Genomic DNA, 26,130 nt, shown 5'->3' with positions numbered 1-26,130 from the left:
CCACTGATCTTGATCTATTTCAGCAGACTGACTAAACTTTTCCTACTTTATAACCCATAAAGCTTGCTGTATCCCCTTTAATTTCAATGGTGGAATGCAGGCTTCCACATTCTAAACTGAAACCATTGAGAATGTTCAAACAAAAACATTTTTGAGAGCTTAAAAACACATGGCTTATGATGATATAGTACTCACTCTTGCTAACTATACTAGTCCACTACAATAACTCTACACCTACAAACCACCCCAAAATAGGTCACTATAACACAGCCTATGAAAACCCTTTTACAGCCATAAATACTTAAAGACAAGCAAGCACACCACATTTACTTCAGTAAAAATCATTTTCTAGTTGGTGTAATTTCTGTTCATGGTCAGTTATAAATTGTGATTTCAATCGGTCTCCTGTAAAACTATGACATGTATGATTTTAGATTCTTCATTTGGCAACATGTGCCAACACAGTCTAATGCCTAACCTTTCATGTGTGTTCTGTGATCATTTAGCTTTATCCACGATGGGCCTATGTTTATCAGGAATAACTGCATAGAGTGAGTGCAACCTTCACCATTGGCTAAATACAATGAGACTGCATAGCCTTTTGAGCCAGACGATGGCGCACTATGCATGCCATATGGCTTTGCTGAAACAGAGCCTTCCTTGAGGAACCATTTGAAATGTTAATGCAAAACATCCTTCGGATCTATAGGATTTCTTTAGAAGTTAGGGGCTTGGGTTAAACTGAGAATTCAGCAATTGTCTAATATGTTGCTCCATCCACATCAAGCTCCAGCACCCAACTTGGCTCACAGCTGGACCCCAGCACACTGGACTGTCTCCCTGGACATCTACTCCTTATTCTGGGCCATCTACACTTGGCTCTGGACCTCCATTGTCAGCCCAATACAGATATCCAGAGGATGGGCCAGCAAATTATGTGCTGGACAATATTTTTTTAGGCTACTTGTATACACAGAGTATCAAGTGGGAAGCTTAGAGTTAATTGAAAGAATTGAAAATCACTGTCCCAAAAAGATCTTTATTTCTGAATTCCAATGAAAAATACCACACACAGTGAGGGAAAATGTTATTTGTTCACAAAAGCTGCTGCATTCAATTGTTCAGTTTCTCATCTACCAAGGGGGCAAAGGGAATGAAATAACTTAAATAGAAATAGTTTGAAAATGTTCTTAACACCTGTCGATAAGCAACAATTAGGTCAATGATTTAAAAAAATATATACAAAACTGTAATGTGACAAAATTAAATATGTTTTTACATTAAATTGACAATTTATTTACCACTAATTATCAATTGTATTGTTTTGTTGAAATTTCAAACAATTTCCTCTAGAAACTATTTATATTCAGACTAAACTAAAGACCTTAACATTTGACAAACCTAGAATCTGGTGGAAAAGGACAAAGTCAATTATCCTCTTAATTCTTGAACAGTCAATCATTTTAAAGCTAAACGTAGATATCCTCACTTGGATTCAATTAGGACCATTGAGACGCATTGAATTGTTGCCCTCACAGACCTGTCCGCACAATCTTGTGCGCACACAAAAATACATACAAAATTAAATGGTCATCCTTCCTCGATTGTAGTCAGTCACAGCCTGTTTGGTGTGTTTCACTTGCAACAGTACCGGTCTATGTACAGTAGCAGTCTGTCTGAAAGGTACTGTAACAGTCACTGAGATGTTGCTAAAAGCATTGCGGAGAAAACATCCAATAACCGGAAAGGATCGCAAAACAATAGAAAAAGAAAATGTACTCAAACAAATCACAGAATAGGCTACCTGTTGAGAACTAACAGCAAAAAAGGTCATTTTGTTGGCAGAACATTCACACAATTCATGTTGTACACTCAATCCCAAGGTTGGACTCAGTACGTGCCTTTCCGATGATATTATCCAGGCTTCAGTCGGTGCTACTCCGATAAGGGTCAGGGCAAAACAAAGCAGAGGGTAGGGTTGTAAGTCTCTCAAACTAAACAAGACTTTGGTCACAGTTCTAGCTAAGACAGATATTCATTTCAAACCATTTAGTTTGTTTCGGCATTGCCCTCACGAGGACGCCAGTGAGTTATGTCTGCCCCTCCTTTCCCCTCACTATGGCACTGTGTTATTGCACAAACTCTCCAAGCTAACAGTCTTCAGAATATTTTCCAGAACTGGATCATTGATGAGTTTTGTTATACATCGTCCGGACTGTGACTGTTCTCAATAATAGATAATATTTGTGGAGAAACTGCTTGGTTGGTAAATAGTTTTTACATTTTTTTTTACTCTACAGGCAGGTGAGCTTCAGACTCTTCCATAGTTTAAGCTATGCATGTGTGCGCATTCAATGGCATGCTGGTAGAAAAAGACATCTGTTTTCAACAAGTTGATTTATTTTATCAACATGTAGCTAGCATGATTTTCTGCTAGATATAAAAAGCGAGTTATATTACTTCTCATTTCAATGCACTTTGAAGTATACGTCTACAGCTTTGATAGAAAAATATAAACCAAGGACCAACTCAACATTTGTTCACGGGGTAAATGGAGTGACCTTTCTTGAAAAAACAAGTGTGTGTGTGTGTGTGTGTGTGTGTATGCATGCATGCAAGCTACACACACACAGTCATTTCACCATAAAATGTATCAGAAAAATACCTCCCCTACTGTGGTTGCAGCAGCAACTTTACAGGAATAAACAAGATTGCTATTCACATGATTTCTCATGAAAACATCTATTTCACTAAACATTAATGTAGCCAATACACCCATCAAAAATGTCCTTTATGATCACCACATAATTGTGTGAATTCCACTCTGTGCTTCACCACTTTACAGATGGTGCGATCCAGTAGAGCCAACTGTCCTCTCAATACATTGTACTGTAGTCACTAAGGACAACTTAGGCAAGGTGGTGAGGCCAGTAACACTGAAGAAAAGGAGACGGCTCATTCCATAGACTCCATTTCAGTTCTACAGCATTTACTCCTACTAGAAGGTGTGTGTGTTGGGGAGGATCAACATTTGAGATGTGAGAGACTGCAGGGTTATGCTCAGAAGGCACGAAATGGAAGAAGGCAACAGGAGGTGCTACGGGAACTTGTTCAATGAGAACACATTTTCATTTTCTATTTCAAAACTTGTTGCTTCGTGGTGTCCTACTGAACACAACCCAGGTGTGGAGCTTTAGTGTTACCTCTCGCAAACGTGTAAAACCTGGGAGTCAGAGCACAATGGCAGTGGTGGCTAGTAGATGGAGATGGGAAGGACTATTTCTACAGATCAGGCTGTGATGTTTCCCTTTGCTCCATCAAAATATAAAGACAATCATTTGGAGAAATATATAGTGTACCGTTTAAAAAGCTAGTTTTCAGAGAACGCTTATGAATGTGCTTCTCTTTTGAGGCTAGCGGCATACGTATCATTGACAGGAGCATCATGCTGCCATGAAGAATTAAGTAGGTCAGTCACCACCACTGTGTCCAAGTGTGTTGCTTTTGGCAGGCAACAGAAACCTCCCCTTAAGCACAACAAGTACGGTATTTGAAACACTGGTGACACCAAGGTTGACTCGCAATAGTTTATAGTGGCCTTTCTCTCATTGTCCATCTGAAGAGGAGACCAGGATAAGAAGCCACGCTAGACAATTGAGATGTGCCCCAACAATTACAGCAAAATAAAAAAAGTGAAAAGAGGTCATAGATGGCCTGTGAGGATGTGTTCTGGTCAGAGGTATGTGTGGGGTCAGGGTGAGAGGAGTATGGTCCATAAGAGTGAGGAGAGGAGAGGGAGTCTAGGTTTTTGGTTCAGGCTGTCCCACTGGCAGAGTAGGAGAACTGAGGGAAGTGGGGTCTCCTGTCGCTGTCGAAAGACTCCATGCTGTCATCTGGGAAGGAGAGAGAGAAAGTTAGAGGACAAATCATTAAAAAGTAACATTCATCTTCCAAAGCAAAAAAAAAACAAAACAAGGTCAAATTGTGGATTATCTAGTAGTATAAACACTGCTAAGTCAACTAAGGGGAGTTGATGTCCCATAAATCCATTTAATCTTTAAGCAACGTTTTGTTGAGTTGGGAGGGACGGTACCTTGTCCTGGAGGAGTAATGGTGATGGTCTGCCCGGTGAACTCCACGTCAAAATAGCGGGTGTCTATTTCCGAGGTGACCTGGGGCTTGAATGGCGGGACCAGCTGAGAGGAAAGGGGAAGAGTCATGAGTGGGCACCTGCCTGTCATAACACTTGCCATCACCATGAGAACAATGACAACAAATAGAAAGCTTAGGATACGATACCTTCTTCTCGTACACATCTTGCCACTCGATCCCAGCAAAGAACTTGTGCTGCATTATCTCCTTGGCGTCATCAGGCCCTCCACCTAACCTAAAGAGAGGAATACACACAAAGTCAGTGTGTACACACACACACACACACACACACACACACACACACACACACACACACACACACACACACACACACACACACACCTTACCTCTGCTTGGGGTCCTTCTTGAGCAGGCCAGAGAGCAGGGACTTTCCCTCGGGGCCCAGGGTTCTCGGAAAGCGGATCTCCTCCATCAGGATTAGCTCAAACAGCTTCTCATGGTCCTGGTTGTAGAAGGGCAGCCGACCGCACATCATCTCATACATGACCACACCCAGACCCCACCAGTCCACAGCACGGCCGTAGTCATTGTCCTCCAGCACCTGTGTGTTGGAAAGGGGAGGTAGAACATGAGCGTCATGTACAGGTGGGTGGTAGATCCTTTGGAAGGGCTTTCTAACCTCCTCCCTATGTCTATGGTAGTGGTCCTGATTCCCTGATAGTTTTCGATCAGTTGAAGGAAAGGGTTGATGGGTAGGTGTTTACCTCCGGGGCCAGATACTCTGGTGTCCCACAGAAGGTCTTCATGGTGGCCCCGTCCTTGATGCCCTCCTTACACAGGCCAAAGTCTGTGATCTTTATGTGGCCGTCTTTGTCCAGCATCAGGTTTTCCAGCTACAGTAGAGAGGGTTTCACAAGGTGAGTTTGAGAACAGGGAGGTTCCTTCTTGAACTTGTTTAATAAAAACACATTTGTATTTTCCATTGCGAAATGTTTTCACGACTCCCTAAGTCACCTTCAGGTCCCTGTAAACCACGTTCTTCTCCGAGTGGAGGTAGTCCAGCGCTGACACGATCTCCGCTCCGTAGAACCGGGCCCTCTCCTCGGAGAACACACGGTCTCGTGATAGGTGGAAGAACAGCTGGGTTGAAAGAGATGGTTATTGTGTCAATTCAATTTACAGTCACATAAATCCGAACCATTTCCCCCAACCTTACCGGTATTAAGTTCACCATCATATGATCGTCTACCATGTAAGATCGTCATTGAAAATAAGAATTTGTTCTTAACCGACTTGCCTAGTTAAATAAAGGTACAATTTTTAAAAAAGACAAGGAATCACGTCCACTCTATTCATTACAGTCCATCTGCAATGTTCTGAGTATTTCACCTCACCGATAAGGCCTTTACATCAGGTAAAATGTAACAAAGTACTCACCTCTCCTCCATTGGCGTACTCCATGACGAAACACAAGCGGTCGTGCGTCTGGAAGGAGTACTTCAGACCCTTTATGGAGCGGATGAAGGAAGAGCACAATTAGGTTACCGATTTATATTAGTATAAGAGTAAACAGAGGGAACAGAGTTTGTTGCACACCAATGGAATGGTCTCTCACCGTTAAGAAGGGGTGTTTGGAGTTCTGCAGTACTCTGTTTTCAGTGAGAGTGTGTGCTACTTCATCCTAGAGAAGACTAAGGAGATGAGCTTGATCCAAGAAAAGGAAATACCAGTATACACAGACTAGGCGCACGCACACACACACACTCGTCTACTCACTTTTGCCACAATCACTTCTTTCTTGAGGATTTTCATAGCGTAGTATTTTCCGGTTGCTTTTTCCTTCACCAGGATAACCTTCCCAAAAGTGCCTTTTCCCAAGAGTTTGAGGTATTCAAAGTCGTGCATAGTCTAGGAGACAAAGTGTTAAAAACAGAGTTGGATACACTGTATTTTACCATATCAAAAACCCTGCCTCTGGTATTTGCCTTACAGCAACACAAATGCTGAGAACAGAGGGTTAGGTGCACGCACCACTTTGAGTTTGGGCTTGGTGAGGTACATCTCCATGTCCATGGGGTCTGGTGAGGAGTCCATCCTCTCCTCCTCCTGTTTCTGCAGCCCATCAGCCACCTCCTGGATGGCCTTTGTCCACTGCTCCCTGAGGACGGAGGGAACCAGAGGTAGGATGACTACGTGTGTGTGGCATGTTTTTTTTTTTTTGACCAGAAGTCCCCACAAGAATAGTAAACAACAATTTGAGCAACTGGGGACATTGTTAGTCTCCATAAGGTCAAATGTTATTTCTAGGGGGTTTAGGGTTAAGGTTAGAATTAGTGTTAGGGTTAGTTTTAAGGTTAGGAGCTAGGGTAAGAGTACAGGTTAGGTTTGGGGAAAATAGGATTTATAGGACTGAATTGTGTCCCCCCACAATGTTAGCTGTACAAGACTGTGTGTAACCTACCTATCCTCTGGGCTCTCCACATGGAAGGTGCGTTCTATGACAGTGGTCCACTGTAGGCAGCGGATGATGAATGTGTTGGGCTTGGGTCGCTCAGTCTTCATCAGCTGACATTCTGCTGGTCATAAGGAAAAACAGAGGGAGAGACCAGGAACGAGAGCGAGATATGTCATGTGGTGAACCATCAGGAATGCATAGAATGTAGTGCAGGCCGAGAACAAAAATGTACAACCTCTGAGGTACTTCAGGACCTGAGTGGGGATGTACTGCTCAATTTGTGTGTTAAATATTGTGATGGGGGGGGGGAGAGTGTCAGGGGGTTGCCTTACGTGCTACTGAGAAGTTATTGAGTGGTGTCTCCAGTTGGTCGACGTCTTGCGGTCGCTCCTTGTACCCGATGAACGTACCGTCTCTCTTCAGCAAGAAATACCTGGGTCTCCAGGTCTTTATGTACTCTCCTGAGAGGAAGCGAGAGAAACATTTAACAGATACCCTTCAGCCAATTGCATGTATAACATCAGAAAGGAGATTACTCAACCTGTCAGTGAAATCCTAACCCAGTCTGAAGAGCCATAAGAGCACTGAGCTATCGCTAACCCTAGGGGGAGCTAGTAATGATAGCATGTTGGGCATGTTGGACAAGTGTGTGAGAGAAGGACCGAGTTTGGTTGACCGCAAACTTCTGAGGCATTTGTCCTGGTGGTTTCGACAAAAACAGAACTTCCCCTCAAAGGCCATTTCTATTTTTTGTATCTCCTCTTTGCACTGTGTGTATCTGTTGTACTGACTTCCTGTACTGTACCTTTAAGACAGGCAGCTAGTAAACAGGGTCTCCGATATGTTTTTCATTTATTTTTATAACCGCAACTACGGGTACTTCTGGTAATCAACAACCATATTCTAGAAAACAGGAAGTGACACACGAACAGCACATTTAGAGAAAAATGACACCCTAATCAAGTGTAGTGTCAGTGCTGCTGCTGCTGACTCATCTGTTAATGCTCAATAAGGGCGATAAGATGATTGGAATCTTCGAAAAACAGTTTCATTTCACACGCACACTTCATGTCTAGAGACTAAAGCAGATGGGTGTGTGATGCTCCTAGGGCAAAGTGACCTAAGGAACAAGCTGTTGCCTTATAAAAGACAATCCATACATATTAAGTGTTGTTGCATGGTGCCTGTCCAGACTCACTTACCAATGCCACTCATCTGAAACCCATATCTTTGCAAACACATAGGCCTAGGGTTAAACTTGCGGTAATTTATGGCAACTTGGTAATTTAAACTTTTTTTCTTTCTAATTGTAGTCGTATATAGAATTGTTTTATTTATTTCTCTGTGTCAATATTGTCCATAGGTTTCAAGAGAAAAGCCTAATTGAAAACAGCATCTAAAAATCAACAATGGCATTACTTTCAATTACTTTCATTTTTTCAACATTTTGGTGCCAAAACATTTAAAGAAAATTAAGTGTGAAGAAAAAAAAGGCTATTTCATGCAGAAATCCACACACACACATAAAAAGATGAAATTGTATTTGTCACATGCTTCATAAACAACAGGCTACAGACTAACAGCGAAAAGCTTACTTACGGGTCCTTTTCCAACAGTAAAAAAATTAAAATAACGAGGTATAACTAATGAGAAAAATAGCATGGCTATATACAGGCTATATACAGGGAGTATTTGTACCCGAATCGATGTGCAGCAATGTGAGGTAAACGAGGTAGCTTTATAAATATACAATGATTTCGGAAAGTATTTAAACCTTAAACTTTCCACATTCTGTTACATTATAGCCTCTTCTAGAATTGATTAAAATCAATGTTTTTCCTTAATCTACACACAATACCCCATAATGACAAAGTGAACAGGTCTTTAGAATGTTGATAAAAAAATAGAAAAACAGAAATACCTTTAGTATTCAGACCCTTTGCTATGTGACTAAATTGAGCTCAGGTGCATCCCGTTTGCATTGATCATCCTTGAGATGTTACTTTCTACAATTTGAGACCACCTGTGGTACATTCAATTGATGGGACATGATTTGGAAAGGCACACGCCTATCTATATAAAGAAACAGTGGATTGATGGCAGCATTCACGCAAAACTGAAAGCGCGAGCCACTGCTTTTAATCATGGCAAGGTGACCTGAAACATGACCGAATACAGTGCAGCTATTCCCTCCACAAAGCAATCAACCAAGCTAAGCGTCAGTATAGAGACAAAGTGGAGTCGCAATTCAACAGTTCAAACACGAGACGTATGTGGCAGGGTCTACAGACAATCACGGACTACAAAAATAAAACCAGCCTCGTAGCGGACACTGATGTCTTGCTCCCAGACAAACTAAACGCCCTCTTTGCTCGCTTTGAGGACATTACAGTGCCACATCCCACTACCAAAACCTGCAGCCAGGTTCTCCTTCACCGCAGCCAACGTGTGTAAAACATTTAAACATGTTAACCCTCGCAAGGCTGCCGGCCCAGACGGCATACCTAGCCGCGCCCTCAGAGTGCAGACCAGCTGGCTGGAGTGTTTACGGACATATTCAATCAATCCCTATCCCAGTCTGCTGTTCCCACATGCTTCAAGATGGCCACCATTGTTCCTGTTCCCAAGAATGCTAAGGTAACGGAGCTAAACGACTATCGCCCCGTAGCGCTCACTTCAGTCATCATGAAGTGCTTTGACTAGTCAAGACTAGTCAAGGATCATATCACTTCCACCCTACATCCTAGACCCACTCCAATTTGCTTACCGCCCCAATAGATCCACAGGCGACGCAATCACACCGCCCTAACCCATCTGGACAAGAGGAATACCTATGTAAGAATGTTGTTCATCAATTACAGCTCAGCATTTAACACCATAGTACCATCCAAACTTGTCATTAAGCTCGAGACCCTGGGTCTCGACCCAGCCCTGTGCAACTGGGTCCTGGACTTTCCGACAGGCCACCCCCAGGTGGTGAGGGTAGGCAACAACATCTCCACCCCGCTGATCCTCAACACTGGGGCCTCACAAGGATGTGTTCTCAGCACTCTCCTGTACTCCCTGTTCACCCATGACTGCATGGCCATGCACGCCTCCAACTCAAATCATCAAGTTTGCAGACAACACTATAGTGGTAGGCTTGATTACCAACAAAGACGAGACGGCCTACAGGGAGGAGGTGAGGGCCCTCGGAGTGTGGTGTCAGGAAAATAACCTCCCACTCAATGTCAACAAAACAAAGGAGATGATCGTGGACTTCAGGAAACAGCGGAGGGAGCACCCCCCTATACACATTGATGGGACAGTAGTGGAGAAGGAGGAAGGTTAAAGTTCCTAGGCGTACACATCATGGACAAACTGAATTGGTCCACCCACATAGACATCATGGTGAAGAAGGCGCAACAGCGCCTCTTCAACCTCAACTGTTGGTCTGTTCAGAGGGTAGTGAGGTCTGCACAACGCATCACCGAGGGCAAACTACCTGCCCTCCAGGACACCTACACCACCTGATGTCACAGGAAGGCCAAAAAGATCATCAAGAACAACAACCACCCGAGCCACTGCCTGTTCACCCCGCTATCATCCAAAAGGCGAGGTCAGTACAAGTGCATCAAAGCTGGGACCGAGAGATTAAAAACAGCTTCTGTCTCAAAGACATCAGACTGGTAAACAGCCATCACTAACATTGAGTGGCTGCTGCCAACATACTGACTCAAATCTCTACCCACTTGAATAAATGTATCACTAGTCACTTTAAACAATGCCACTATACCCTACATTACTCATCTCATATGTGTATAATGTACTCTATACTACCTACTGCATCGTGCCTATGCCGTTTGGCCATCGCTCATCCATAGATTTATATGTACATATTCATTCCTTTACACTTCTGTGTATAAGGTAGTTGTTGTGAAATAGCTGTGCAGCGACACTCCCCATCCAACTTGACAGAGCTTGAGAGGATCGGCAGAGAATAATGTGAGAAACTCCCCAAATACAGGTGTGCAAGTTTGTAGCGTCATATCCAAGAAGACCAGGCTGTAATCGTAGCCAAAGGTGCTTCAACAAAGTACTAAGGGTCTGAATACTTGTACGTTTTTATTTTCTAATACATTTGGAAAAATATCTACAAATCTATTTTTGCTTTGTAATCATGGGGTATTCTGTGTAGATTGATGTGTGTGTGTGGGGGGGGGGGGGGGAATTTAATCAATTAACCGGTTAAGGCTGTAACAAAATATTGAAAAAGGGGTCTGAGTACTTTCCGAATGCACTGTATGCATTTAAAAAAAAAACTTTTAGTCTTGTCCCATCGCTGCAACTCCCATACGGACTCGGGAGAGGCGAATATTGAGAGCCATGCATCCTCAGGAACACAACCCAACCAAGCCGCACTGCTTCTTGACAATGCCCACTTAACCCTGAAGCTAGCCGCACCATTGTGTCGGAGGAAAAGGCCTGGACTCGAACCAGGATCTCTCGTGGCACAGCTAACAACTGCGATGCAGTGCCTTAGACCACTGCACCACTCGGGAGGTCTACTGTAGGTAAGTGACTAGGAAACAGGTTAGATAAGACAGTAGCAGCAGCGTATGTGGGGAGTTTGAGTGTGTGTAAGGCATCAGTATGCACGTGGTGGTTTCAGAGGAAGGCCCAAAAAAATGGTCAGACGCCAGCCACAGTCCGTTTGCTCTGCTACCGCACGGCAAGCGGTACTAGTGCACCAAGTCTGGAACCAACAGGACCCTGAACAGCTTCTACCACCAAGCTATAAGACTGCTAAACAAGGCTGCTAATTAGCAAATCAAAATGGCTAACCAAACTACATGCATTGACCTTTTTTAAACAAACTTTTGCACTGAGAATGTGCACACAGACTTATACTGACACCCTAACACACACTGCTGCTACGGTCTTATCTACCCTGTTGCCTAGTCACTTTACCCACTACCAAATGTACATAGCTACTACAACAATGAACTTGTACCCCTGCACATCGACTCGGTACTGGTACTCCTTGTATATAACAATGCTATATTTTTTACTTGTTATTCACCATAAGGTGCTCCAGAGGGTGATGAGTATGGCCCCCTTTTCTATCTTCAACTCTGCATAGTTGGAAAAGCACACGTAAGTATTTCACTGTTTGTGAACAGGTGGAGACTAAGCATGCAACAAAGAACATTTTGTTTGAATGGTATTCACTGAGTTGGTTTATATTTAGGATCATGTTTTACAGATGTCATCTTATTTGATTATTTAATATATATTTTACATGTTGAGACCTTTGTATTAAGGTACTGAACATTGTCAAAAATGAGTTAGTCACATAACTGATCTTTAGATGGTTCTTCATGTCTGTGAACTTAGTTTATTTGAAAAGTACATTTGTGAAAAAAATGTACTGGAAAGTTAGAACCTTTTAGTGCCAAGTTCAAATGGGTTTATCTGTAATCCAATCACAAGCCTGAACAAATACAGATGTACCAATCAGCATATCTTTGCCATCTCCCACCAAGTATGGTCTAAACTAGTCTTGCCAGCAATAATGGCATGCAAGCAAAAAATGAAATTAAATCAGAAAATAATTGTTTGGTAATGACAGTAATTCATCTGATTATCATAATACATTTCCTAATGTATTTGATGTGATCTGACTCCATCTTGTTAAGAGTTATTCTATCATTTATGTATGTATTCAAATAGCTAGTCTTCTTAAAAACAGAACATGTCTAATTCAGAAGTGTCAGATAGAACTTTAAGGCTGAACCCAGATTGACATTTCAGAGCTATAAGGTTCTCTGTGATTGCACCAGTAAAAAAAAAAAAAAAAACATTTTAAAAAAGGGAGCGACAGCGAGGATTTTGATACTCTGCACTTTAGGTACCTTTAAAAAAAAGTGGACCTTAAATGGGTGATGAAAAAATAATATAGTTCTGAGATGTGAAAATGTTGATGCTCAATATCTCAGAAATATGGTTTGCGCAGATGGCACTATAAAGGTCTAAGATCACGATCAAGCAACGAACAGCAAAATCACTAGCCTATCGCCCCATAGTAGAAAAGTTAACCTATTCTACTGGTCAGCTTGGCGAGAAAGAGATAACCTATTCCAAACACACAGACAGTTGTGAGGGGGATGAATGATGCAACAGATCAGAAACTGTTGCTTAAAATGCTGACAAACTATTATGTATTTACATTATAAGAGCAGCAATGCGCACAAGTCAGTAGGCTACATTTACATTTAAGTCATTTAGCAGACGCTCTTATCCAGAGCGACTTACAAATTGGGTTACGCATGTATGTTCGTTCCATAACGCTTCGAACACACCGACAGCATTTTGCGCAAAATAGTATACGCCATAATCTGAATATGTATGCAACAATAGTTCAACATTCACTTTCTACAACAATTTCTGTCAAGCAATCTACACATAGTTTGACGCATACGTTCGAGAAATCCAAAGTATGCACCACACCGAACGCACTGCAACTGCCTCTGCAACGCAAACGCAGTGTTTCATTTGAAATTAATGGAATTCTGGTGTAACAAAATACAACGACGCTGTCGGTGTTCGCAGTATAATGCAATTAGCAGTAAAACACAGTCCTCAAAAGCTCCCCACACATGCTAACAGTTTAATGTGAAATACCTGAATTTCGAAAGAAGGGAGATCTAATATGACTAAGATTGTGCTACTGGACAATGAAATACAGTTTATATAAAATATTTGCCTCTACGGATACGGTCTGATTTTGTCTAGGCTACTTTGAAACAAGGTAAGACGTGCCTCATATGTAGTAAAACTTTAAGCATGTTTTTAAAATGCATTCTGCCTCGCGCTGATGAAGCCTGCCTTCTGTTGCCTATGCATTTGCTATTTGAGATGCTGTAGCAGCAACTCTCGCGCTGTCTGGCAGTTTCCACTCTAAAAGGCTCTTTATGCGGTACGCATGTGATAAAATACTAAACGAATATACTGTACACGAGCCAATTTAAATTTTATAAAATTATGCGTGTGGCATGGACATGGATGGTTTCACACAGCTGCAGGTGCACATGATGCTCCTTTGGGCATGAGTGAGCTAATTAACAAGCTGTTGCCTTACAGAGTGGTTAGCTGACAATATCACGAATCTGATGCCCACGCTTCTATGGGGCAGACAGTGTTGACAACTCATTTTCAGGCTAAGTTGCTCGAGGCAGGTTGATGTTGCTCAAGGTTGATAAATGTCGTTGATGTCATTGCGTAAAAACGTAAAACTGTCATTACGTAGAATACACAATAACGTTACTCAAATTGACTTGGCCATCTCTGCAAACATATGATTTGACTTTTGTTCAGGTACAGACTCCCACTCTTTTCTGTACTTCTGGCTATACAATGTTGATTGATGTAAGTTCTGTTCAAGATCAAACATTCGTTACCAACTATATTCATTAGGTTTGGCTCGTCAAACCCGTGCTACTGCTGCTGCAGTCAGCCAACAATGATTTGCAATTTGCAGGAATTGCTCCTGGCCTCCTGCTGCTGACTTCACTCATAATGCATTTTTTGCAGCCAGGCACGTGTTGTGACTGACAGAAAACGTTTGTGTCATTTAAAGGGAAAATGCGTGCATGTGAACATGAGTCATTTTCAAAAGTTGCTAAAAGTTCAAATACATTTTTAAAAGTAGCTACATTTGTTGCTAGTGTAACAGTATAATTTTAAACCGTCCCCTCGCCCATACCCGGGCGCGAACCAGGGACCTTCTGCACACATCAACAACAGTCACCCTCGAAGCGTCGTTACCCATCGCTCCACAAAAGCCGCGGCCCTTCCAGAGCAAGGGGAACTACTACAAGGTCTCAGAGCAAGTGACGTCACCGATTGAAACGCTATTTAGCGCGCACCGCTAACTGAGCTAGCCGTTTCACATCCGTTACACTAGGTGCAACAAAAAGTTGCCAGGGTAGTCTGAAAAGTTGCAAAATCTAGCAACAAAATCGCTAAATTGGCATCACTGGGGGCAGAAGTCCGTGTTTCTGAACAGCTAGCAACAATGACATGCTGCTGCCATGTGGGGAATAGTATGTCATATTGATGCTAATATGGCTAAAATTCGCTAGCTAACCAACAACTGTAGCGATGGATTTGAGAGACATTGTGCAAATGTAATGTTTTCAATAAACATTGTAGACGAAATATAGTTTACACGTTGTCAACAATTCAAGCCATCCCAGTCTGTTTTGCCTCAGTTGCGCACGTGTCATTTTATTTGCTTAATAACAGCCAACCTGTCTAAAGACAACCCATCTCTATATATTAATTGTTGTATGGTTCCCGTCTAGACTCACAAACACCTAGGCCTAAACTTCAGGTAATTTACCAAAACTTTCGGTAATTAACTGGTAATTTATATTTGAACCTTTATAAAAATGTATTCATTTGTTTACATATGATGATTCAAGAGAAAATGTAAAAAGCATCGAATCAACAACAGCATTATTTTCAATTAACCCTTCCAACTATTTACTTTTTCCACAACTGCCACCAGTTTTGGCACCAAAGCATTTACAATGACATGTTTTTAAACCAAGTACATTTCATGCTGAAACACTCACATTAAACAGCAATGCTATTCACTAAGTTGATGGTTTATATTTAGGATAATGTTTTACAGCTTTGTCATTCTATTTTTAAAATCTTATTTTATATTTATTTTACATGTGATGAGGCCACAGAGGGCCAGAGATAGACATGTGATTATCTGAAGTACCCAAAAGGCCACTAAATGTTGTGATAAAATTACAGTTAGCAGTAATATACTCTACCTTTGCAACACTACATAAATCTGCCTCCACCCTAGTGGCAGATCAATGCATTCGAGGTTAAAGGAGAGAGACCCAGTAAACAATTGAGATTAAAACTAATAATGAATAAATCATTTATAGCTACCCAAGCAGGCAGGAAGCCAGTGGCTAAGCCCGGTGGTACAGTGACAGGGCAGATAAGAGATGCCATTGCAGCCTGGGTTAGGAGGAGGATGTGGTTTCAAAAGGAACTGTGTGTGGCTTATAATAAGAATTCACTTCCTCCTCCCGCCCGTCTGGTTGTCTTAGGTAGTCTCTTCTAAAAGAGGAGTTGAATACGTGTAAACTATAGCGTTGTATGTAGATAGCTACAAAAGCAGCAAATTAAACAAGTACCTTTATTGGCAAAGCAATCAATCTATGTATGCATAGTGTGCTTACACTTTGTTAATATCACTCTGAAAATAGTATTGCATGAAAATTGCTTGTGAGCAGAATGAATGTGGGTAGACCCGCACACTTCCTGTCTAGACTAAGACAAGTGGGTCAAAACAGCAGTCAGATGTCAGCTGTCTCTGGTCTTTTCCATTCAAACACAAGCAACAGTGGTCCAGTAGTCTTCTGGTCAGTGGTCCCATTTGCAAGCATCTATGAGCCTAATGCTAGGCCTTGTTAACACAAGGTGGCACAGTAATCAAATGTACACGTACAGCACTAACTCAGCACACATTTCTCATCCACATGTAAGTGTTGAGAGGAGCCAACACCACAAGTATGTCTCAGCCTTACAACCACTGCTCAAGATTCCTCAACTCACTCCACAGTGTGTTCAACCACACTGGGTCTGAGGTTTTTGGTAAGGAAGGTACTGGATGGCCTGGCTGACAACCATGGCCACCCTCCCCCAACTAACTGCCAATCTCTACAGACAGATCCTGGTGTATCCATCTCTGCAACATTCACAAATGGAATGCTTTGATCAGGCAAGAGTGGCACACCATCGCAAGCCACACAGCTGCAGGCTAAAGGGTGTGGTCTGCTGCCTTCAACATGGGTGTGGCTACTTCGACTAGCCGTGAGGTTAGTCCCATGTCAGGGACAAACCAGCTGCCAGGATACTAAAACAGAATTTAGGCTGAAGCTGGGATATAAGAATACGTCTTTCCAGTGGTGATTTGAGTCACATCCAAACTATCTTGTTTCTCCTTCATCTTGTATGACTCATTTGATTGGAATCGGAGGACTCCTAGCCATGTTGAGAGATTGGCTAAAGGGAAGGGTGGATGCGTTCCAGGGAATCCAGATGTTTTTCCCTCAGAGTAGGCTTTTCCAGTGGGTGACTAACTCCTTGGCTCAGGCCCCTGCCGTGTTTCAACGTGAAAAGAATCACAGGGAGGTCATCCAAGCAGCCATCCGTGGCTTTGATTATCCCTGGAATAGTGGGAAAGTCCACGCTCTGTCTGCTGTGATGGAACCAATCCCATAAGAGAACACCTTTGAATACCATCCAGTAAATATTGTGTACTTAAATCACCTCACACTAAAATACAGCCCTATTTAATGGACCCAAGATACTTGACATGATTTTGTGTCATTCAGGCAAAATTTATACACCTCATTTTCAGCACATACAAATCAGCTCAGCATGTTGTCAACCATACAGATGAGACATGACTGGTATGCTTGGCCTGTTTAAATTAGGTGGCTGCCATTCAGTGCTTTAACGAGCATAACCCTCAGTGTTTCCCCTATATTGATTTTGCAGCGCCAGGCTGCTGCTGCTGCTAAGACGTGGGCACCAGTCCCCCAAAGATTATCCAGTAAGAGGCAAAAGTTTGGACACACCTACTCATTCAAGGGTTTTTCTTTAATTTTACTATTTTCTACATTGTATGATAGTGAAGACAAACTATGAAATAACACATGTAGTAACCCAAAAAAGGGTCAAATCAAAGTATTTGCCTTGACAGCTTTGCACTCTTGCCATTCTCTCAACCAGCTTCCCCTGGAATGTTTTTCCAACAGTCTTGAAGGAGTTCCCACATATGCTGAGGTCTTGTTGGCTGCTTCTTCTTCACTCCGTGGTCCAACTCATCCCAAACCATCTCAATTGGGTTGAGGTCAGGGGATTGTGGAAGCCAGGTCATCTTATGCAGCACTCCATCACTCTCCTTCTTGGTCAAATAGCCCTTACACAGCCTGAAGGTGTGTTGGGTCATTGTCCTGTTGAAAAACAAATTAGTGGGACTAAGCCCACTAATGGCCCAAACAGGTCTTCTTATTGGTGTCCTTTAGTAGTGGTTTCTTTGCAGCAATTCTACCATGGAAGCCTGATTCACGCAGTCTCCTCTAAACAGTTGATGTATCTAACTTGAACTCGGAAGTATTTATTTGGGCTGCAGTTAACTACTGCAGAGGATAAGTTCATTAGAGGTACCTCTGGGTCTTCCTTTCTTGTAACGGTCTTCATGAGAGCCAGTTACATCATAGTGCTTGATGGTTTTCAACTGCACTTGAAGAAACTGTCAAAGTTGTTGAAATGTTCCGGATTTACAGACCTTCATGTCTTAAAGTAATGTTTCTCTTTGCTTATTTGAGCCGTTCTTGCAATAATATGGACTTGGTCTTTTACCAAATAGTGATAACTTCTGTATTCCAACCCTACCGTGTCACCACACAACTGATACAAGGAAAGAAATCCCACAAATTCACTTAAGGCACACCTGTTAATTGAAATGCATTCCAGGTGACTAACTCATGAAGCTGGTTAAGAGAATGATTCCATATGTTATTTCATAGTTGTGATGTATTCACTATTGTACAATGTAGAAAATAATACAAATAAAGAAAAACCCTGGAATGAGTACGTGTCCAAACTTTTGACTGGTACTGTATCATTAAAAAAAATATATATTCAAGAGATGGGAAAAGATTCAGTGTAAACTGAAAACGACTAAAACCAGAAAGTATATAGAAAAGTCAATGTCGCTATCCAATTATAAGATCATCTTTGAGAACTAACAACCCAAATAAAATAAAAAGTAGCCATTCGGGGAGAATAAAATTCAAAATTTCATGCCCCCCCCCCATTGATTTTGCTATAATGATTGAGTCACTGTTTGAGTCACATAAGAACACTGCATAAGCCTTGGAAAAATATGTAGAATTGTAGGAAACTACACTTATCAAAAATATAAAGGTGTTAGTCCCATGTTTCAGGAGATTAAATAAAATATCCCAATATGCAAAGCTAATCTCTCAAATTTGTTGCACAATTATTTTATTATTTTACATCCCTGTTTTTGAGCATTTCTACTTTTCCAGGATAATCCAGCCACCTGACAGGTGTGGCATATCAAAAAGCCAATTAAACATGATCATTACAAAGGTGCAGCTTGTGCTGGGGACAACAAGAGCACTATAAAATGTACCGTTTTATCACAACACAATGCCACAGATGCCTCAAGTTCAGATAGAGTGCAATTGGCATGCTGACTGGAGGTATGTCCACCATATCTGTTGCCAGAGAATTTAATGTTAATTTCTCTACCATAAACCGCCGTTTTAGAGAATTCAGCAGTACGTCCAACCAGCCTCGCAACCGCTGAAAACGTGTATGGCACCGTGTGGGCGAGCAGTTTGCTGATGTCAATGTTGTGAACAGTGCCCCATGGTGGCGGTGGGGTTATGGTATGGGCAGGCATAAGCTACAGACAACACAATTGCATTTTATCAATGACAATTTGAATGCAGACATATACAGTGACAAGTTCCTGTGGCCCATTGTCGTGCCATTCATCCACCTCATGTTTCAGCATGATAATGCATAGCTCCATGTCACAAGGATCTGTACACAATTCCTGGAAGCTGAAAATGTACCAGTTCTTCCATGGCCTGCATACCCAGACATGTCACCCATTGAGCATGTTTGGGATGCTTGGGACTGGCATGCACGACAGCATGTTCCAGTTCCCGTTAATATCTAGCAACTTTGCACAGCCATTGAAGAGGAGTGTGACAACATTCCATAATCCACAGCCTGATTAGCTCTATGCTATGGAGGTGTTATGCTGCATGGAGCAAATGGTGGCCACAGCAGATACTGACTGGCTTTCTGATCCATGCCTAGGGCTGTGGCGGTCATGAAATTGTCAGCCGGTGATTGTCAAGAAAATAACTGCTGATCTCACAGTAAATCGACAGTTAATTAGCATAAAACATGTTTAGCATCTCCTGGCTTCCACACATAGCCAATGATGCAGACCTTTTGGAATATCTAAATTTTAAAAAGTCTAATAAATCCATGTAATATAGCTTACACCATCACAATAAATCCATTATTTAATTTAGACAGGTCTAAACAAACATGATATGAAGAAAATGTAGTCTATTTCAGAAGAACAGAATAGCATACTTTGAGTGGTCCATATGTTAGGCCAGGATATGGCTATGCCATATGACTGTGGGCTACACTAGTTTATTTTAACAGGCAAGTTTTGCTTAGAATTCCATGGCATTATTTTGAAAAAAAAAGTGCACATACGTTTTATGAACTGTAACTAAGTAAAATCTTGTTGAGTTTCTATTTTTGTACAGTATAGCTTTACAACTGTACAACTTTCTCTCCACCTCATGCCAAAATGTGTAGAATTAAGGCTGTGCCCTACAACAAAAATTCTCTCGAATAAGTCTTTTCTTTCGACCAATCGATTGGTCACTTTTCTCAAGACACATCCTATGTGTTTTAATCAAATGAACTAAACTCAGCAACAAAAGAAACATCCTCTCACTGTCAACTGCGTTTATTTTCAGCAAACTTAGCGTGTAAATATTTGTATGAACATGAACATAAAATTTAACAAACTGATAAGTTCCACAGACATGTGACTAACAAAAATTGAATAATGTGTCCCTGAACAAAAGTAGGGCAGGGGGGGGGGGTCAAAATCAAAAGAAACAGTATCTGGCCACCAGCTGCATTAAGTACTGCAGTGCATCTCCTCCTCATGGACTGCATCAGATTTGCCAGTTCTTGCTGTGAGATGTTACCCCACTCTTCCACCAAGGCACCTGCAAGCTCCCGGACATTTCTGGAGGGAATGGCCCTAGCTCTCAACCTCCGATCCAACAGGTCCCAGATGTGCTCGATGGGATTGAGATCTGGGTTCTTTGCTGGCCACGGCAGAACACTGACATTGCTGTCTTGCAGGAAATCACACAGAATTAGCAGTATGGCTGGTGGCATTGTCGTGCTGGAGGGTCATGTCAGCATGAGCCTGCAGGAAGGTTACCGCATGAGGATGTCTTCCCTGTAACACACAGCGTTGAGATTGCAGGCAATGACAACAAACACAGTCCAATGATGCTGTGACACTGCTCCAGACCATGACGGACCCTCCACCTCCAAATCGTTCCTTCCTCATTCCTTCGAGGATTAACACGAATCAGACCATCACCCACCGGTGAGACAAAACCGTGACTAGTCAGTGAAGAGTACATTTTGCCAGTCCTGTCTGGTCCAGCTACGGTGGGTTTGTGCCCATAGGTGATGTTGATGCCGGTGATGTCTGGTGAGGACCTGTCTTACAACAGGCCTACAAGCCCTCAATCCAGCCTCTCGTGGACAGTCTGAGCACTGGAGAAAGAGATTGTGCGTTCCTGGTGTAACTCGGGCAGTTTTATTGCCATCCTGTACCTGTCCCACAGGTGTGATGTTCAGATCCTGTGCAGGTGTTGTTACACGTGGTCTGCCACTGCGAGGACAATCAGCTGTCCGTCCTGTCACACTGTAGTGCTTAGGCGTCTCACAGTACGGACATTGCAATTTATTGCCCTGGCCACATCTGCAGTCGTCATGCCTTCTTGCAGCATGCCTAAGGCATGTTTTCACAGATGAGCAGGGACCCTGGGCATCTTTTTTGTGTTTTTCAGTCAGTAGAAAGGCCTCTTCAGTGTCCTAAGTTATCATAACTGTGACCTTAACTTCACTAGGGTAGGGGGAAGCATTCAAAATTTGATGAAAAGCGTGCCCAAATTAAACTGCCTGCTACTCAGATCCAGAAGCTAGGATATGCATATAATTAGTAGATTTGGATAGAAAACACTAAAGTTTCCAAAACTGTTAAAATAATGTCTCAGTATAACATAACTGATATGGCAGGTAAAAACCTGAGAAATCCATCCAGGAAGTGGGAAATCTGAAGTTTGTAGTTTTTCAAGTGATTGCCTATCCAATATACTGTGTCTATGGGGTCAGATTGCACTTCCTAAGGCTTCCACTAGATGTCAGTCTTTAGAACGTTTCAGGCTTCTACTGTGAAGGGGGAGCAAATAAGAACTGTTTGAATTGGGGGTCTTGCAGAAAGCCTTTAGTTTAGTCACGCACAAGCTCCGTTCCTTTTCATTTCTAAAGACAGGAATTGTCTGGTTGGAATATTATTGATGATTTATTACAAAAACATCCTAAAGATTGATTCTATACATCTTTTGACATGTTTCTACGAACTGACTTTTGGTCTGGACTTAGTGCCCGCGCATTTGGATTACAGGACTAAACGCGAACAAAAAGGAGGAATTTGGACATAAAGATGAACTTTATCGAACAAAACAAACATTTGTCTAACATGGAGACCTGGGAGTGCCTTCATATGAAGATCAAAGTTAAGTGATTCATTTTAATGCAATTTTTGACTTGCGACACCTCTCCTTGGCTGGAAAATGGCTGTATGGTTTGTGGCTAGGCGCTGATCTAACATAATCGCAAAGTGTGCTTTTGCCATAAAGCCTTTTTGAAATCTGACAGCAGTTGCATTAAGGAGAAGTTTCTTTAATCGTATGTTAAACACGATTATCTTAGATCAATGTTTATGATGAGTAAATTGATGTGGCTCTGCACTTTCACCAAATGTTTGTTTGAGACAATACATTTCTGAACATAACGCATCAATTTCAAATGAGGTATTTGGACAAAGATTAACTTTATCGAACAAAACACACATTTGTTGTCTAACATGGAGTCCTGAGTGCTATCTGATGAAGATCAAAGGTTAGTGATTAATTTAAATTTCTATTTCTGACTTTTGTGAGCCCTCTCCTTGGCTGGAAAATGTCTGTATGGTTCTGTGACTAGGCACTGACCTAACATAATCGCATGTGCTTTCGCAGTAAAGCCTTTTTGAAATCGGACACTGTGGTTGAATTTACAAGAAGTTTCTTTAAAATGGTGTATAATACTTGTATGTTTGATGAATTTTAATTATGAGATTTCTGTTTTGAATTTGGCGCCCTGCAATTTCACTGGCTGTTGTCGAGGTGGGACGCTAACGTCCCACTTGTACCAGAGAGGTTAATTGCCTACCGTCTAAGCTGTTAGTGTCTTATCAACAGTTCCACAGGTGCATGTTTATTAATTGTTTATGGTTCATCGAACAAGCATGGGTAACAGTGTTTAAAACCTTTGCAATGAAGATCTGTAAAGTTATTTGGATTTTTACAAATTATCTTTGAAAGACAGGGTCCTGAAAAGGGGAGGTGTCTTTTTTTGCTGAGTTTATACGCACTGAGCTTGTCTGATCCTTTAAGCAAACTGTTTGATTAAATAATTAAGACAAATTACTAGATGGAGTCTGACCGCAATTGATTAGGTTGCACTGGATCTGGCACATACTTGCTACGCAAAAAAATAAATAAACATTGAGTGACTGACTAGCACCTGTCGTCTCCCTCACCTCCCTGCTGCAGCGACCACGACAGCAACATAATTACAGCCAAGTCTGACTTTAAAGTTCTTACCGAAATCCCTCATTTCCTCAACCGTTGCTCTCTTTACTGACACATGTAAACTCTGGCCAGCGTAACACGACAGCAAAATGGATTGAGAGGACGTGACAAATAAACTTGAACGGGGGAATGTTTACTGGTTGCTCAGGAGGTAAAGGGGAAGTCAGATGTGTGGAATAAATGGCTAGTTGTGGAAAATACTTTGTTCTTGATCACCAGTAAGGGGCAAGCGCTGCGTGCATATTTTGTGTGCCAAACAAGTGCTGTTACATTACAATATACGTTTTCTGACCATTTGGACAAAGTATGTTTTTTGGGGTAAAGCCTTTATTACAGCAAAGACTAAAAACAGTCACATTCATTCGTTAAGCAAATTAGAGAAATGAAAGATTTAGGCCTATTTGTTTACACTAATTATTCAACCATCCCTTTTATTTAAAACTAAAATGCTTTACTGCATTTCAAATCATAAATGACTCATTTGCTGTGTGATGACATTAACGAATAAATGATTGATTGATACAGTAGCCTATTTAAGAATTGAAATATAGGCCGAAGTTAGTTATGGTATTAAGACTAAACAGGATGCGCTCTTAAGCATACAGCTCAATGGTGGTTATACAAAGCTGCTATACTAAGCCTACTAATGATAATGACATTGTTATTATTATCATTATAATAAATAATAAGGAGATCAAGGAAAAAGTGGCAATTATTATTATTTATATATATATATATATATATATATATATATATATATATATATATATATATATATATATATATATATATATATATATATATATATATATATAGACCATTTGGAACAGTGTAGACACTAAATTAAATATAATATCAGAGGCTGGTCTAACGGAAAAAAAGTGTGAAGCCTTTATTTCAGCATATCAAAACAGCAGAATTTGTGTACTTGTTTTGGTTACATGAGTGGTTGTTGCGGTTACATGAGGCCTGGTATTCATGGAATCAGTAGACTGTTAAACACTCAAACAGGCAACAGAAGCAGGTTGTCATTTCTATAGATATGATTTATAAAGCCAAGTACATTTAATAAACAGTCAAGCTATTGATTTAAAGACCTAATTAAGTTGGGGTTTCCCATATCTCTCCTCACTTTTACTCAACAATTAAGGCAAGGGCTGTTGTCTCATCTAACTCTGCTGCTGCCTCCGCCCCATTGTTCGCAACACCGATATGCTGGTTAACTTCGCTATTATGCACATGGCAACATGGTCTATGAAAAGGCGCCAATTCAACAGCGCACTGATGCATTTCAGAACCGCAGACAGCAACCACTATCCAACGCGGAAGAAAACCCATTTGTAAAATATATATTTTTATTTGTTCTTACATAATATAACCACATACAACTTCAGTAGCAAATGTCTGATGGACTGTGCCATCCCCATGGATCAGTACTAGAGGTCGACCGATTATGATTTTTCAACGCCGATACCGATTATTGGAGGACCAAAAAAGCAGAATACCGATACCGTCCGATTTTTATTTTATTTATTTGTAATAATGCCAATTACAACAATACTGAATGGGCACTTATATTTTAACTTAATATAATACATCAATAAAATCAATTTAGCCTCAAGTAAATAATGAAACATGTTCAATTTGGTTTAAATAATGTTGATAGGCTTGAAGTCATAAACAGTGCAACGCACAACGAAGAGCTGCTGGCAAAACGCACGAAAGTGTTGTTTGAATGAATGTTTACACGCCTGCTTCTGCCTACAACCGCTCAGTCAGATACATGTATGCTCAGTCAGATTATATGCAATGAAGGACACGCTAGATAATATCTAGTAATACCATCAACCATGTGTAGTTAACTAGTGATTGATTGTTTTTTATAAGTTAAGTTTAATGCTAGCTAGCAACTTAGTTAACCCACCGTTCCTAGGCAGTCATTGAAAATAAGAATGTGTTCTTAACCGACTTGCCTCGTTAAATAAACGTATTTTAAAAAATTATTTAAAAATCGCTCATAAATACCGATTTCCGATTGTTATGACAACTTGAAATCGGCCCTAATTAAAAATCGGCCATTCCAATTAGTCGGTCGACCTCTAATCAGTACACAGACATGCAAGAATCGGACAGGTGTCTTGTACACCATGATTATTATTGCTACTGCTCGACTAAATAAATCTCGATCGACCAACAGCCTATCGACCAAACAATTCCAAATCGACTAAAATGGGTCAGGCCGAGTAGAGTTAAGTAATTTAGTCTCTGCGGCCAAGAGGGCCACTAAACTTTCAGTTGGAGGCCATGCTATTGGACACACCCACTACCCCTCCCCCTTCACTTCCTTTGCCACCACTGTTGAAAAAAAATCCTAGGGGAAACGCTGCTAAACTAAATTTGTTGTAGGATATTTGAGTGACAGGTGGGCAAAATCCACCCTAAGCAGAAAATGCCTGACAGAACCACTCTGCAGCCTTCATAGTTTCCTGTGGGTGATGTCACCATGGTCACATCAAGAGAGAAAACATCTCCAAATCCCTTGTGGACAAAACAGGCTCCCCGCCACATCAAGCGGCGCAAATCCAGCACTGGCTGCCTTCCTTTTGATCAGGGCCCAGAGCCATTCTGGGTGGGGTCTGTCTGCATAGCTGAACTGGGATGACCCCCAACTCCTAGCCACGGCGCTACACTGTCCGACTGTCTGACTGGCCAAGGCTGGAGGGAGGGGGGGTAGGACTCTCCAGTAAAAACCCAATGGCCTTGCAAACTCCGACCGTCCAGCTTCCACAGTTTGTGTAGTAGGAATCTTGCTGCTGCAATCCTCAGCCACACCCTAATCCCTGCTTCATTGCGCCGCCTGGCTTTTCCAGAAAGTTGGCCTCTGGTTGAATTGGGTGTTGTACACAACCCAATAACACCATTTGTTAGAAAATACCATATTGGAGAGTCCGTAAAATATATTATATCCAGTATAGG

The 26,130-nt window shown here is 41.6% G+C and overlaps 1 protein-coding gene across 4 annotated transcripts in view; it reads right to left on the bottom strand.

Moving 5' to 3' along the window:
* Positions 1 to 1,023: 1,023 nt before the first annotated feature.
* The window catches only part of LOC135557668 (RAC-alpha serine/threonine-protein kinase-like), a 75,292-nt gene continuing 50,185 nt past the window's right edge, over positions 1,024 to 26,130 (bottom strand). For 3 of the 4 annotated variants that reach the window (XM_064991165.1, XM_064991167.1, XM_064991164.1), the window contains 12 exons: positions 6,901 to 7,029; positions 6,575 to 6,689; positions 6,145 to 6,271; positions 5,890 to 6,021; positions 5,729 to 5,794; positions 5,551 to 5,619; positions 5,128 to 5,253; positions 4,878 to 5,006; positions 4,500 to 4,714; positions 4,300 to 4,387; positions 4,094 to 4,196; positions 1,024 to 3,893 (listed from right to left, as the gene is read on the bottom strand). In XM_064991165.1, coding sequence (XP_064847237.1) covers positions 3,814 to 3,893; positions 4,094 to 4,196; positions 4,300 to 4,387; positions 4,500 to 4,714; positions 4,878 to 5,006; positions 5,128 to 5,253; positions 5,551 to 5,619; positions 5,729 to 5,794; positions 5,890 to 6,021; positions 6,145 to 6,271; positions 6,575 to 6,689; positions 6,901 to 7,029 — 1,379 coding nt within the window. In that variant the 3' untranslated portion in view covers positions 1,024 to 3,813. The remainder of the gene's footprint in view (positions 3,894 to 4,093; positions 4,197 to 4,299; positions 4,388 to 4,499; positions 4,715 to 4,877; positions 5,007 to 5,127; positions 5,254 to 5,550; positions 5,620 to 5,728; positions 5,795 to 5,889; positions 6,022 to 6,144; positions 6,272 to 6,574; positions 6,690 to 6,900; positions 7,030 to 26,130) is intronic. The other variant, XM_064991168.1, reaches the window with a different exon arrangement.

The sequence above is a fragment of the Oncorhynchus masou genome, chromosome 16, assembly GCF_036934945.1.
Source record: "Oncorhynchus masou masou isolate Uvic2021 chromosome 16, UVic_Omas_1.1, whole genome shotgun sequence".
Classification (NCBI taxonomy): domain Eukaryota; kingdom Metazoa; phylum Chordata; class Actinopteri; order Salmoniformes; family Salmonidae; genus Oncorhynchus; species Oncorhynchus masou.
Note: the sequence above shows the minus strand (reverse complement) of the source record. Positions and strands in the feature narration are given on the sequence as shown.